Source organism: Furipterus horrens, unplaced genomic scaffold (assembly GCF_987537825.1).
Source record: "Furipterus horrens unplaced genomic scaffold, mFurHor1.1.pri manual_scaffold_11, whole genome shotgun sequence".
Classification (NCBI taxonomy): Eukaryota; Metazoa; Chordata; class Mammalia; order Chiroptera; family Furipteridae; genus Furipterus; species Furipterus horrens.
Genome location: NW_028327181.1, coordinates 82,093,676 through 82,108,956, shown reverse-complemented (window position 1 = coordinate 82,108,956; position 15,281 = coordinate 82,093,676). Strand labels below are relative to the sequence as shown.

The window sequence follows — 15,281 nt, the reverse complement described above, 5'->3', positions numbered from 1 at the left end:
GCAAGCAGCCCAGGAGGCACCTCACCTGAGTAGGCGGCCTGGACTGGAAGGAGCCCCAGAGCCCTGGCTTCTCCCTCCTCCTCTGCCAGGAACTGTGAGTGACCCTTCAGCTTCAAATGGAGGTGGGACCCTGGGGGAGAGGGCAGTTTTCCCACTCTGTCCCCTCCCTCCCTGGCTCCCACCTTGCTTTCCCTGCACCAGGCTGAAATCTACCCAGTGACTCCCTGTGAGCTGCCTGCCCTCCTCTCTGGCTCCTGGGCCTGGTATCCACTCCCTGGAGCAAACTCCAAGGGCAGCCTAGGCAGCTATGATCGAAACAAAAGAACTGGCCTTGGACAGATCCACCTTTGGGGCCAGCCAGGCAGCCTTTATTTAAGAAAGAGGGGCTCGTAAGAGCAGGGAGCTGAACCCAAGAGGAAGGTCCAGTGAGTCCTCTTGTCTGTACCCCCTCCTCTCAAGAACTCTCCCCACTATCTACCCAGGGCAGCCAACCTGCAGTGGCCCAACTGGTTTGCTCACACTTGGTCTGACCTTTCCGCCTAGCTGTGACTCACTTGCAGCCCCAGGCTGACCCAGGATCCCAACTGCCCAGCCTGTGTCCTGGCTTATAAAGAACAGGTTGTGGGGTTGCCCCCCTCCCATCCTCATCCCACATGAGGGCCACGAAGAGCCCTCCCCACACTTAGCTCACAAGGCAATAAAGAACAACCTCTCACCCTGCAGGCTGATAGTGACTCCTCTGTCCTCTGGGCAATCACCCCCAAGCCCGGGCCTCATTTTACCTTCTCAGCCTCTGGTTCCCTTCAGCCCCTGGGTCTCCTGAGACAGCCCAGCCCAAGCCCACCTGCCTCCCCACTTCCTTCCTGAGCCCCAGCAGCTGGCCTCAGCCTAGATCTATTTTCTCTGCCCTTCCTGAATATATGACCAGTAGTGGGAGTAGCCAGGCAATTGGTAGTGAATGTCAGCCCCCATGACTGATCAGGGCCAGGTCCTGGGCATGGAAGAGTCCGTCAGCATGACTAGAGTAGGTGATGATCGGAATGAGGTCAGGGTTCCACAACAAAGTGTTGGGGAAAAGGGGACAATTGATGGTGGTTGGTGTAGCAGGAAATGGGGCTACCAAATCTGAGTCCAAGGGACATCCTGCTAAACTTTGGAGACTTTCCAAATTGAGAAAGGATTGTGGTGTTGAGGGGATTTCCAGAGTTGCTGCCTAGGCAGAGTGAGGCCTGCAGGGCAGGCTCTGGGATCTTGTGGGTGCTGGTCCACCAGGTCCCTGTCTGGGCCTCCATGTCTGTCCTGGGGACTTTGGCCCAAGACAGGAGGCAGAGGTGCCAGAAGGGGCCTGCCTCCAGATGCTCCCAGCCATCATCCCTCCCCTTCTACACAACTGGCTGACTCCCTGCCTTGTCTGAATTTGTAAATTGCTCTTCCCTCTACAAAAAGTTTAATCCCGTGACAAATATTTGGCTAATGGGGGGAAATTTCAGTCTAATGACAGCATTTCTTTCCCCATCCATTCTGCTTTCCTATATGTTGAGGGTTTTATAGACATAGGGACATTGTGGCGTGCTGACAATTATGCTGTAATTTTTCACTTACTGTATTCGTTGATTCAGTAAATGTCAGGCAGTGTACTGGGCACTGGGAGGCAATAAAGAATAAGGCGTGTCCCCTGCCCTCAGGTAGCTTACTGTCTAGGAGCTAGCAAACCAGTAGTTATGACCTGATGTGGTGATGGTGCCTACAAGGTACTGTGTGGGGGAGGGGTGGCACTTTGGAGGATCACCCCCCTGCCAGGATCTCACTGTCCTGGCCAGGAAGGTGACATCAGAGGTGAATCCAGACCCCTCTGTGAAACCCTCTGGACCTGGTGCTTTTCCAGGGCAAACTTTTTTTTTCTCATCAAAAGTAATTGATTTTTTCAAGTTGTCCACTAGTTCTCCCATTACTTTTTGCCATTTCATATTTTACTAGGAAAGCACTTGTTTTAGATTTATGAAATCTCCCCTTTTAAATTTATTTATGGACTTCTTTGTGACCAAATTAATGACATGTCTAAGTTTTTCATACACTTGAAAAAGTTTTTATTTTCTCGTTAAGTTTCCATATGAAGCAAATGTAGTTTATTGATTATATTATTCAAACTTGCATTTCCTTTGTATAATTCCTCTTTTTTTTTGTCCTTTATTCTAATTCTGATAGAGGTTTACTAAATCTCCCATTCAAATTTTCTCCATAAAATTTTTCTTGTTCTTTTATTAGTTTTTTAAAAATATTTAACTACAATGTTTTTGGGAGCATACAGATTTTGACTGTTCTATCATCACAAATTGTGCCTTTGTATCATTAACCTGAAATTCAATCTTTCTGTTATTAATATGGTGCCCACTCTTACTTTTTATTTTATTTTTATTATTTGTATTTGCATTTGTTAGTATCTCTCAGTATCCTTTTATTTTTTTACCATTATCACTTTTTTTAAAGTGTATTTCTTATATATATATCATATGACTATATTTTAAAACCCAAGCTGAGTATCTCATAATGGGATAATTCCATCTGTTCACATTTAGTTTAACAACTGATGCGCTGTACTTGATTTGTAGTGTTCTTTTTTCCTTCAATTAGGTTGCTATTGATTCTCTTTTTCTCCCCCTGTTCATCTGTTTTTCTGCTATACTTTCCATTTCATTCATGGCTTCTGCTTTTCCCTGGGGATCCTAATCAAGCAGATTCTACAGGATGTGCAGAGATGGGGGATTCTTTTTCTCAGTACTCCCATCTGAAACTCATCAAACCCTGTCAGCCTGTAGATGCAGGTCTTTTTTCAGCTTAGAGAAATCTATCTGTTGCGTGATTATTGTTACTTTTTCTTTTTCTTTTATTTGCATGTTCCTTCTCCTAACTGGAGCCTCCCAGTTTCTTATCTTTTCCCTCTTTATTTTTCTCTCCATGTACTTTTGCCCCAAGGCCTATGATATTTCTTCTGCCTGATCTTCCAGGCCACAGATTTGAGCCTCAAGAGTGCCCAGCTTTTCCTTCAATTAGTAGTATGTGATATATTTTAAGTTCTAAAGTAGTCTTTTTCTTCCCCCCTTTGGTGCTTCACTTGAATTTTCTTATGGGTTCTTATTTTTTGTCCAAGTTATAATTGTATTTTCCAGTCTCTCTCTCCTGCTGATAGCCTCAAAAAATTTAAAACTATATACTTACATGAGTTTTAAAAATCAAAGCGATATCTTAAAGTATATAGTAAAATTTTTCACATTCTCCTGCTTCCATGCCCTGTTCTCCCTCAGCTCCAAAGTCACTGCTTTTATTAATTCTTTCTCTATTCTTCCAGACTGTCTTTATACAAATACAAACTAGTGTGAATATATATTTGGTTACTTGATTTTCTGTCTGCCGTACCCAAAGGTAGTAGGCAGTAGGCATCGTACTATGTCTTGTTTATTTTTTGCCTTTTTGGTTTAACAATGTATCTTAGAGATTGTAGATAGAGAGTATCTGTTTCTTTCCTTATAGCCATGTGGCTTTCCATTGTTGGGATGTATCACAATTCATGGGACAGGTCTGCTGTTGATGAACACTTGGTTTGTGTCCAATCTTTGGCTGTTACAAACAATGCTGCAAAATATATTATCTTAAAGTATAATAGCTTGAATGTGCATTTTCATATATTTAAGGAACTTTTTTCTTTTTCTGTAAATTGTCTATTCATATCCTTTGCCTGTTTTTCTTCTGAGTTATCAGTCTTTTCCTTGTTGATTTTTAGGAAGTTTTTCTATACTAGGGAAAATAGCCCTTTGGCCATGATGGGTTGTAATCCCCCTGTCAGGTGTGCCTTTTGACGTTGCTAATGATTTTTTTTTTAGCCACATTAGTTTTATTAAAATAATTTATATAATAAAATGTGTAAATCACTTATATTATGGCTTTTAGATTTTGAACCTTTGTTATAAAGACCTTTTTTAAAAAGAATATGGAATTTTTCTCATGTTTCCTTCTTTGAGTATTTTTATGGCTTCACGTTTTTAAGATTTCATTGATTTATTTTTAGAAAGAGGGGAAGGGAGAAAGAAAGAGGAAGAGAAACATCGATGTGTGGTTGCCTCTCACACGCCCCCAGCTGGGGACCTGGCCTGCAGCCCAGGCATGTGCTCTGACTGGGAATCAAACCGGTGACCCTTTGGTTCACAGGCCAGCACTGAATCCATTGAGCTACACCAGCCAGGTGGCTTCACTTTTTAAATCTAAATCTTTGAAACTTCGGTGGGGGTGAGGTATATTTGAGTGGACAGCGTGAGATGTAGACACACCTTTAATTATTTTTTTCTGGATGGCTATCCAGTTGTCCCGTCAGCTCTTATTGACAAGTTCCTCTTTCCACCATGATTAGTGATGGCGTCTCTAGCATGTCCCAGGTCCCAGCCCTGTTTGGGTCTGAGAGCAGCGGCTGGTTTGGTGGTTCTGTTTGCTCCCCTTCTCCAGCCACTGGGCTCTCAGATGAGTCAACTCTATATGTGTTCACTCACTGGGGCTGGGGTCGAGCTATTGGAGTACCCTCTTGGAGAGGGGTCCTGGAGCGGAGGAGGGGTGATGGTCTCTTCTGATGGGCCTCTGGGGCTCTGCTAACTCCTACAGTCTAAGACACCAGCAGGAATCTGTCTGTCCCCACCTCCTCGGTGCTCCCAGCCTTAAGGGCAGAGAGTGTTTAGCCCACCTGCTTGGCTTCCCATCAGCTCCTAGGGGAAGGGGGTCTGGTACAACTGTTACCCTGCCTTCCCCCCTAAAGTCCCATGGCAGTCCCAGTCTGCCCTGGGGTTTTCCAAGTCTTGGACACTCTGACCTGTGCCAGCCAGGCCTGCTCACCAAGCTGCCCCTGACCCTGCTTGGCTTGGGCAGTAAAGCATAGCAGTTGGGAGGAGAGGAGAAACAGAATATATTTAAGCTGCCATATTCCCAGAACTCCTGGCCCCAGAGCTGTATCCGAAAGGGAGAGAAAGTACCTTGTCTATGATAGATAGATATGGGGTAGGGAAGAACTGGAAGTTCCAGTCTGTCTCCAGAGCAGAAATATAATAAATACCTTGTAGAGTAGTAACACTGAGAGTATGAAATAGTAAAAAAAAAAAAAAAAAAGTTTAAGGGTTTTTTCTTACTTTTTATTATGAAAACTTTCAAACATACAATAGAGCAAGAAGAATATTTAAATGAATATAACTATACCCTATTATTTATATTTAACAATTACTATTTACTGTTTTGTCCTTTTTTCCCTAAGAAATAATAAATTCCAGACTTCATAGTATTTCACCCCTAAAAACTTCAGCATGCATTTCTTAAAAATGACATTTTTCTCCACAGCTGCAATGCCATTATTACATCTAAGAAAATTAACATGAACTCCTTTCTAAGATTCAGGCCATAGTCAAATTTCCTGCCTTGTCCTAAAACAAGTCCCTCACAGCTGAGCCAGGATCCAGGCAAGAACCATGCGTTACATTTGCTTCTCTTAAATCTCTCTTGACAACCCCCTGCCTTTCCTGCTGCCCTGACAGGGACTTGGGAAAGAGACCAGACCAGTTGCGCTGTAGAATGCCTATTTTAGATTGGAAGTTTGCTTCCTTGTGGCCGTGACCCCGTGTTCCTCTAACCCTTGTTACCTGAGGATAGCCATGTCAGAGAGGCTGAGGCAGGCCCTGTCACCAGGGCTCAGGGACAGATGATCCCAGGGAAGCAGGAACCAAGGGTGACTCTAGGTGTCTGTGTGAACAACGGAGGTGGTGCCAAGATGGGGAGTAGGCGCGGGGTGAACAAACCCCGTCTTAGGCAGCTTTTCGGGGTGTCAGTGACATCCAGGTGGGCAGCTGAGTTTCTGAACCAGGAGATGAAGTTGTGTCGTGAACCTAATGAAGTCGGTTGAGCTTTCCCAGGACAGTGGAGTGAGAAGCAAAGATGAGACACCGAAGCATCAAGGAGATGAGTGGAGGGGGCGGGGCGTGGGCCCAAAGGGCCGAGTGGCGGTGGGCAGAGGAGGAGAAAGCTGACTGAGGGGCCATGTCTGAGGCGGGGCAGAAGGGAGAGGATTGTAAGGACTGAGCGCCAGGGAGGAGTCAGGCCACATGAGGACCAAATCTGTCATGAGGGAAGTTGGGGGAGACCGGAGCAGCAGCTGGCGGTTTGTGTGAGTGGACGGCGAGACAGTGGGCACGCACACTCCTTCAAGAAGTCTGGTTTGAAAAGGAGGAAGGGAAAGCTGGGTCCTGGGGCACACTTTCTCTTCTCAAGATGGCAAGACCTGGAACTTGTTGAAATGCCAAAGGAACAAAGGCAGTCAGGTGGAAGGGGTTGGAGATTGGAGGTGAGGCAGCTTCTGAGCAAGTGAGAGGCAATGAGGTTCCCCAGGCCCAAGAGGTTGGCTGGGACAGGAGGACCCTGTTCCCTCCATTAGGGGAAGGGGAAGAAATGGGGGCGGGGGCAGGGGCAGATACTTCGGAGGGAGTGGGCAAAAGGTGCCCACCACCGTCACATCTTCCCACCCACTGAGCTTGGCTTATAACCACAGCCTTTGCTGGCTGGCAGCTTCCTTGACAGACCATTTCTGACTCTTCCTGGCCCAGCAGCAGGAGACCTCCTGGTGCCTGCCAGCCGTACCCGGAGCACAGGGACTGTGAGCCATGAAGGGGCTCCACCCCAGTGTCCGCCCAGCCTGGAGGAGCAGGCCAAGCAGGCAGCCCCATGAAGTCACTGAAAGGCTGCAGCAGAGTCCAGAGCCAAGGGCGCACAATCAAACCCCAAAGCCAGAAAAGCAGAAGTGCAGCCAGCCCTGCCCTCTTCCCCACGTCATGGTGGGACTCGGCTCTTTCACAGAAACCAGCCCTGGGAGGTGGGAGAGAATGACAGCCCATTCTATGGATAAAGAAACTGAGGCCCAGAAATTCAAGAGGTTGTCCAGAGAGAAGCTGAGGCAAGCATGTGCACAAGGACTCCTGCTCCCTTCCTTTTTCCTTTTAGCTGAATGGGGCTTCTGCCCCAAACCCAATAGAAAAGCTACACCTGAGGCCATCGTGTTTGGAATCTCATGCTCTGAGCCTGTGATAAGATTACATTGAGCCACCTCGGCCTTAACACAGCATATATCGCCCAGGCCCCAGCCCAGGCCAGTGACGCCAGACTCAGGCTTGTGTGGCTCCCCTAATATTCTGAGGCTTGAGGACCCAGATCCTGTGGGTGACCCCGTCTCCCCGCTGCACGTGGGTGGACACATCACCAGAGCTGGGTGGATACGAAGTGAGGCCTAAACTCTGCCCTGGAGAAGGTGTGCTGGGGGAAGGGGCAGACAGAGAACAATAGTTCTGAGCAGTCGCTGAGCTCCCGGAGGCAAAGATCACAATCCACTCTCCCTCTCCCTTCTCCCGTCTGGGACAGAGCAGGCTCAGAGTCAGCCAAGGAGATCCTGTCCCCTCCCCAGCCCCCTGAGCTAGTCCCCAGGCCCCAGTTGAGGGTTTGTGGGTATTTCTTTTGCCTCTGGGCCCAGATAGATGATAGGATGTTATGGCTGCACCTGCTGTGGTTGCCTGAAAACTCCTGTGAGGGTTTGAGAGAAGGGTGAGGACAGAGGGCTAGAGAGATGGGTGATGTGCATCTGGCTTGTTCTGTCCCCTCCCCCACCATGTGCCCCTCAGTACTTGAGGGTGTAGTTGAGAGAAGAGAACCCCACTGGGGAGCCACTGTGGCCACTACCTCCTCTTGCTGGGGTAGGGGAAGCCGGGGCAGGAGACCTGAGAAACCAACCTCGGTGACCAAAAGCAAGCAGAGCTGTGTGAGTTTTGCTCAGTCCCCGTCATGCAGGGCCCAGAACCCGCTGGCAGGGAGGCCCCGGGGTGAGCAGGCCAGACCTCTTCCTGGGGGAAAGCAGCTGGTAGGGTCCTGGCTGCCTTTTATGTGGTCTCAGCCCCCACACTGTCAGTCCTGGTCCCTGCCGCATGGAAACCCTGCTTCCCAATTCCACCTGCAGGGCAGAGCTGAAGGCCTGGGTTCCCACCCCTGCTCTCCTGTCTCCCCTCCCTGACACCAGTCCCTCCCTGGTGGCTCAGAGTTTCTGGCTGCTCTGGAATTTACAGCTGTTCCTGTCCCCTGGGCTTGGCTCCCTCCATCTTGTTGACCTGTCGGGGGTGTGTGTGTGTGTGTGTTCCCTGACCCTCAGGGTGGGGCAATGTGGTGCGTCATGTGTGTGACAAGTGTGAGGACTTTGGTGGAAGGGATTAGTCTGCCTCTGGGGTTCTGGGGTTCTGAGTCAGGCCAAGGAGACTGTAGGGGAGCTTTTTGCTTTTTTTAAAGATTTTATTTATTTACTTTTAGGGAGAGGAGAAGGGAGGGAGAAAGAGGGTGAGAAGCATCAAGAGTGAGAGAAATATGGATTGGTTGCTTCTCACACACCCCCACTGGGGACCTAGCTCCACAGCCCAAGCCTGTGCCCTGACCAGGAATCAAACTGACAACTAACTGTAGGGGAGCCTTGGAAGGTAGAGCATAGAGACCCCAGACTTGCTCTAGTTGTGGTCCCCAAGTGTCCCATATCCCAAACCCATACTATGCCTGGTTTACTTGGGTATCCCTGTCCTGAGCCCATAGTGGGTGCAGGGGAGGAGAAGCCTGGGGAGCATGGGCAGGGGAGAAGAGAGAGCCAGGCTGGGACAGGAAGATTACTGAAATGGATGAACAAGTGATGAGAAGTCTGGGATCGAGGGTGGGAGGGTGGGGGTCAGAGCCTAAACTGGGAGCTGGGCAGCCCGTGTGGAAGAGCCTTAAGGCTGGCAGGTGGGTGGGCAGGGTGCTGCCTGGCACTGGAGGCTAGGGAGTAAGCACCCGTGAGGGGTTTAGTGAAGACAAAATGGTCCCCCAGGGGTTAGGAGAGGGGCTGCATCTTCTAAATGAAGACATGCTGTGTTCGCTGTGCATGACTAGGGTCTGTATACAGACCTGCATGAGAGGGTCAAGGGAGGAGAGGCCAGAAGGAGCTTTTAGGGTAGGGTTTGAGACCTGGTGCCTGTCCCCCTTTTCTGGATCCTTGGAGAGAAGGGGAGGGGTACAGGCATACTTGTTTGTGTATGTGGACATGCTGTGGAGGCTGAAGGAGGCAGGCCCGGGCGGTCAGGCGGGTAGACGGTGATGTGGTCAGAATCCTTCCTGTCCTTCACGTGGTTGGAGGGGTCCAGATATCGGTTTCTTCTGATACCACGTCTGCCCATATCCCTTCCTCTTTGAGACACCCACTCACATCCAAGCTTCCTCTTTCCCATCACACCCTCCCTGGGCCTTGAGGGAGCTGATGGCCACTGATTGTCCTGTCTGCCCAGCACCCAGCCGTCCCGTGCTTGTCCCCATCTGTGCAATCTACCCCTCCTCCACCCACTGCTCCAATACCATCGTCTGTGGAGCCTGTTCAGTGGCTGTGTCTGGGCCTGGGATTCAGGACTCATTGGTAATCAGAGCATTGAGTGGGACAGCCAGAGGTGTCCCTGGACACATAAAAAGCCCCCTGACCTGAGCAACCCCCCATACCTCCCTGACACCCTGTCACAGGCAGCCTCTGCCTCCGGCAACACTTCCGCAGCCCTGACAGGAAATGGGCTGGAGGCTCAGCCTCCAACCATCTCGAAGCAACTTCTTGTTTCCCTGTTGCCCTGTGCCAGCCCCGGGGTTGTGCCCCGTGGCTCCACCCCCAAAGGCTTCCCAGGACACCATCCCAGCAGCTCAGAGGGAACAGGATGGTGGACATAATTGCCAAGCTGACCAAGAGGCAGAGTCGGGCCCTGCAGGGACAGGTAAGGGACTTTGGCATTGGGGGCCGGACTTAGCGTCTGGTAGGGACAGCAGAGGGGCCTATGGGGTTAAGGGGCCAGCAGTGGACCTCCATCCCCTGGCCTGGTCAGGAGCTGGGGAATCTGGGGTTCAGAGCATGGAGTCTCACGGAATTTGGGAATCCTCCTCCTTTCTTTCCTTCTCTGAGGCCTTGCCTGTCTGAAAGGGACTGCAAAGGGAGGCCGAGAGGTGATGATCCGCTCAGGGGAAGAATGGCAGGCCTGCCATCTGCTTGTGGGTGGGAATTGAAGTTGAGAGGAGGGCTGGGGGCTGGGAAGTTGAGTATAATGAGAGCAGGGCCCCTCTCAGCTCCGTCCTCCGGCCTGAGGTGGGAGGGCATTTCCTCTTGCCCACTAGGAATCCCCTGTGTCTCTCTCATGACTGGGTCTGGGCCCCAAGAGCCCTTGGTGCCCTAGTCAGGCCGCTGTTGATGGCCTGCACCTGGATTTTGTCTGGGCCTCCTGGAGTTGGGGGTGTGGGGTGGCAGACCTTGCTCTAACTTGGGTGAGCTCCCCCTTGCTTCCAGGAGCCAGTCTGATCCATCCTGAGGTCTGTCAGGAAAGGAAAGCACCTCTGTCTTAGCATTGAGGGGCTCTATAGAGAGTTCTAGAGTTTGAAGGGGCATCAAAGCTGCTGCAGGCCAGCTCCCTCATATTGGGTACGACTCTGCTTGCTCACCTCCAATGGAGGCCTCTCATTACCTCCGAGGTAGCCCCAGTCCAGCAAAAGTGCTTCATTCCAAGGTGCACTGTCCTGCCCTCGTTTAACCTCTAACCTGCACTCTGGAGCCCCACAGTGTGATTCTGCATCTTCTCTTCCTAATGACAGCTTGGTCATGCTGTCAGGGAAATAGAAGGTCAGGCAACTTCTACTTCCCAACTCTTCTCCGTACCTCCTGGGAGTATTCCTTGTGCAAGATTCCCATCATCCCGACTGGCCTGGGGCTCCCCGTAGACTCAGAGTCAAGGCCAGCAGCCTGGCCAAGTGGAAGTCCCTGCTCCAAAGATCCTGGCCCCTTCCTTGGCTAGTCCATTGCCCATGCGGCCTTCCAGCTCCTGTCCCAAGAATGGGCAAGACCACTGCCTCAGTGGGTTCAGCTGGGGTGCACAGGAGGTGTGCCTGGTCATCCACCTTCCTCTACTGCCTCCATCCTGTCGTCCTGAGGAGTCTCCCGTTCCTGTGCTTGAACCCTCATATTCAGGAAGATCTTGCTCAGAGATAACCCCAGTCTCTCCTGTAGTGTGAGGTGTGTTTGCTTGTTTCTGAAGTCTGGCATGGAGATGACTTGTGTACTCCAGCAGTGAGTGCTTTTGGTGGATCTGCATTGGACCCCCTGCTAGGGGTGACTGGGGTTAGTTATATCATTCTGAGTCTTGTTTCCAAGAAGCTCCTGCCTTTTAGGGACAGACAAGGTAGGCAGATGAGTAGACAGTGACCTGACCACCAAGGCAGAATGCCATCAGGCCCTAACAGACCAGAGTGACAGCAGGTTAGACTTTTCTCTGGAGGGAGAAGTCCTCACCCAGGTGAGGCGGGTCAACTGAGCTGCAGTGGAGGAGCAGGATTTGGGTAAGCAGGGCATAGGGGCAGGGAGGTCCCGGCTGAGGGTCTGGCTGGAGTAAAAGCACGGAGTTAGGAAGATGCCTTTGTGTTTGGGGGCTGGTGTGGTTGGAATACAACATACCACAGGAGTGCTGTAGTGGGCGGAGAGAAAGGAGAAGTGGGGTTGAGGGTTGTCTCAGCCACCCTGGAGTTTGTGCAGTCAGGGACAGGAGCGAGGAACTGAGGGACTGGTGTGCCCAGTTCTTCCTGCCTGCTACACACCTGGGACCCGCCACACCCCCCTCTTCGGCAGTGTTTTTATTGTCATTGTTGTTGTTGTTTTTTGTTAGCAGTAATCATCATTGACATGCTGTGCATCTCGCTTATCACCCTGCTTCCTCCCAGCCCCCCACCATTTGCACATATGTGCAGGCTGCCAGGGCAGAGATTCATGTCCATTTCTTTCTTTCTTTCTTTCTTTCTTTCTTTCTTTCTTTCTTTCTTTCTTTCTTTCTTTCTTTCTCTCTTTCTTTCTAAAAAATTTTTAGAGAGAGAGAGAGAGAGAAACACTGCTTTGTTGTTCCACTTCTCTGTGCATTCATTGATTGTTTCTTGTGTGTGCCCGGACTGGGGATCGAACCTGTAACCTTGGCGTATTGAGATGACACTTACAACCTGAGTTAGCCAGCCAGGGCCTTATGTCCATTTCTTCACTGCTACATTCCCATGCCTGAAACGGTGTCTGGTACAGAGCAGGTGAAGCTCTGTTGGACAAATGAGTATTTTTAGAGGTGCCGCCCAAAGCTCAGGGAGAGGCCACCTTCAGCACAACATGCTTCCCCTCTTGAGTTTTCAGCTTAGTGAAGGTGTCACAGCAACAGAGAAACTTCTATGACTTAAAAAAAAAGTTTATTGTACAAAACGTTGAGGCTGCAGAAAAGCTTAAAGAGAAAAACAAAATAAAACAAACCCAGTCCCTATAATTACACTACCCGGAGATGACCTGTTAGTTAGCATTTTGTAGGGTCTCTAAAAACACAGTATTGGAATTATGCTAATTTTATCATCTTGAAATCTTCTCTTCCCTTGTAGCATTCTGTATTCTTTTTTTTAAAGTATATTTTATTGATTATGCTGTTGCATTCTGTATTCTTAAAAAACAGTATTAATCTCCTTATGTTATTCTGCTCCCTGAGGCCTGATAGTGTAGCTATCCATCCTTCTGGTGGGCTGAGAGTACAAGGCTATGGGGGGCATAGGAGAAATCTTTGGAAAGGTCTTGAACCTGACACTTGAGCTGAGTCTTAAAGAAGGACTAGGAGTTGGCCTGGTGAGAAAGGGGTGGGGATGGGCTTGGGCGGGCTGTGAACTAGCTAAGGCCTGTAGGAGACAAAGCAGAGAGCATGGGGGAGGTGCTACTGGAGCTTAAAGTTCAAGTTCAGGGTCAAGGAGTGGCAGGAAATCAGGTGAAAGACAGGTAGGTGATGGATGGCCTCTGGTGCCCTGTTAAAGGCTTAGACTTTACCCTGCAGGCTGTAGGGAGCCTCGAAGGTGTTAAGCATAACCAGGCTTATATTCTGTGTGACTGAATCCTCTAGCCCACCTCACTTTCTTTTGGGGGGCAGGGGGAGGAAAGAAAGAAGAGTTCATCTTTCTTTGCCCCTCCCTCTTTCCTCCCTCCCTCCTGGCTCTCCTCTCTTCCCCTTGTCTGAAGTTGATTCAGAGGCCTGAAAAACACCACATCCAGGAAGTTCTAGCCCCAAATCCAAAGGCAGTACTGATCCTGGTCCCAGAGATTTCCCAGCCAGGAGGAAAGGGAGAGGCTATAGAATGCAGCAGGGACTTGGCCCCATGTGAATGGGGACAGAAGAGAAAAAGTTAAGGTGATTGCAGCTACATTGAAAAATGTGTAAAAAACAATTAAAAGTGAAAAGAGCAGAACATAAAAACGTATGAAAATATGCAACAGTACAGATAAAGGGGTGTGAAATCCATTAACCTGTGGATAAAAATAGAAAAAGGCTTAAACTAATATAAATAGTTGAATGACTTAATCAAAGAATGTGAATAGTTTTAAAATTGTTTTATGAATAAATAAAATTAAAATTTAGGTTGAAAAATAGAAAAGAAAAAGATGTGTCCTTGAACTCAAACAGGTGTAGGAAGCTGTGATTTAAGGTATGCATTTCTCAGATCACACCAGGCCATTTCTCTGTTCCTGCCCAACATTTGGTTCACCCCTGTGAGTGCGTAACTGGGAGAATTCTGCTATCAATATTTTTAAAAGATGTTATTTATTTTTAGAGAGAGAGGAAGGGAGGGAGAGAAACGATGCTGTGTGGGAGAAAGAAACATGCGATCGATCAGTTGCCTCTCAGTTGCCAACCTGGGACCTGGCCCACAACCCAGGCATGTGCCCTGACTGGGAATCTAACTGGAGACCTTTCAGTTCGCAGGTTGGCACTCAGTCCACTGAGCCACACAAGCCAGGACAACTTATCCATATTTTATTGATAAATAATTCATGTAATTGTCCCATGCATCTGGAGTATTTCATGTTACAAAGCACTTTCAAGAACATTTGCTCATTCTTTCTTCACTACAATTTCCGGAACAGCAGGCAGATTTTTGCAACTGGGGAACTGAGGCAGGAAAGTACATGACTTGCTGAAGGTCGCCCAGATGGCAAGTGGCCTAGTCGGGACTGTGTGACCCTGAAGCTGACCTGTCTCGCTTCTCAAACAGGTGGATGACGCCCCAGAGCCCGTGTACGCGAACATAGAGAGACAGCCTCGGGCCACATCACCTGGCGCCGCTGAAGCTCCCCGCCCCGGCCCAGTGTGGGAGACGCACACGGATGTGGGCACCGGGCGGCCCTACTACTACAACCCAGACACGGGCGTGACGACCTGGGACTCGCCTTTCGAAGCTGCCGAAGGCGCCACAAGCCCAGCCACCTCCCCATCATCGGTGGGCAGCCGTGAGAGCCTCGACACCGAGTGGGGCCAGTACTGGGATGAAGGGAGCCGCAGGGTGTTCTTCTACAACCCGCTGACAGGCGACAAGGTCTGGGAGAACGAGCCCGAAAACAAGGACGAGCTGAAGATGCAGCCAGTCCTGAGCCCTGGCAGCCCCAAAGACCAGAGGGTGAGGAGCCCGACCTGATCTGAGTGGGCGGGGCTGATTTTTAAGGCCTCTGACCCGCCTCCTTCCCACAGTCCAGGGAACTTGGGGTGAGGGGCGGGGCCACATCTGAAGGGGCGGGGCCTGGCCATTGGTTGGTGGGGCTGGCTCTGAGGGCTCTGACCCAGTCTTCTACTCCCTACAGCCTCCCACCCCTGAGACGGACTACCCTGAGTCACTGACCAGTTACCCCGAGGAGGACTATTCCCCTTTGGGCTCCTTCAGTGAGCCTGGGCCCGCCTCTCCCTTGGCTACGCCCCCCAGCTGGTCTTGCCATGTGGACCCAGAAGGGCAGACAGTCTACACCAACCACTTTACCCAAGAGCAGGTAGGGGCAACAGACAGGTGCACCCAGAGAGGCTCGGGGACACACCTCCAACCCTTCCTTCCTCACTAGTAGCTCCCCTTAACGCTAAATTGCAGCTCCTGCTTGGGCTCGAGCCAGCCCAGGACACTGAGTCACCTGCACCTGTCCCTCCAGACTCCTCGGGTCTCTATTGGGCTCTGGCTAGAGGGAACCTTCTCCCCTTTCATGAGGGCAGCTGTCAGCCCTGACCTTCCCTCTCCCCACAGTGGGTGAGGCTGGAGGACCCACACGGGAAGCCCTACTTCTACAACCCAAATGATGCCTCTGTTCAGTGGGATCTGCCCCAGGTAACCAACTGGGGAAGGGAGAGTCCTGGGGA

General features: G+C 50.2%; 1 protein-coding gene across 5 annotated transcripts in view; it reads left to right on the top strand.

Moving 5' to 3' along the window:
* ARHGAP27 (Rho GTPase activating protein 27) overlaps window positions 1-15,281 on the top strand; it is a 32,629-nt gene that overhangs the window by 8,592 nt on the left and 8,756 nt on the right. For 2 of the 5 annotated variants that reach the window (XM_090257709.1, XM_090257710.1), the window contains exons 4-6: window positions 14,158-14,559; window positions 14,741-14,923; window positions 15,169-15,249. In XM_090257709.1, the coding sequence (XP_090113835.1) occupies window positions 14,158-14,559; window positions 14,741-14,923; window positions 15,169-15,249 (666 nt within the window). Of the gene's footprint in view, window positions 1-100; window positions 123-9,634; window positions 9,834-14,157; window positions 14,560-14,740; window positions 14,924-15,168; window positions 15,250-15,281 lie in introns of those variants that run through there. The other 3 variants (XM_090257714.1, XM_090257713.1, XM_090257711.1) reach the window with 3 other exon arrangements.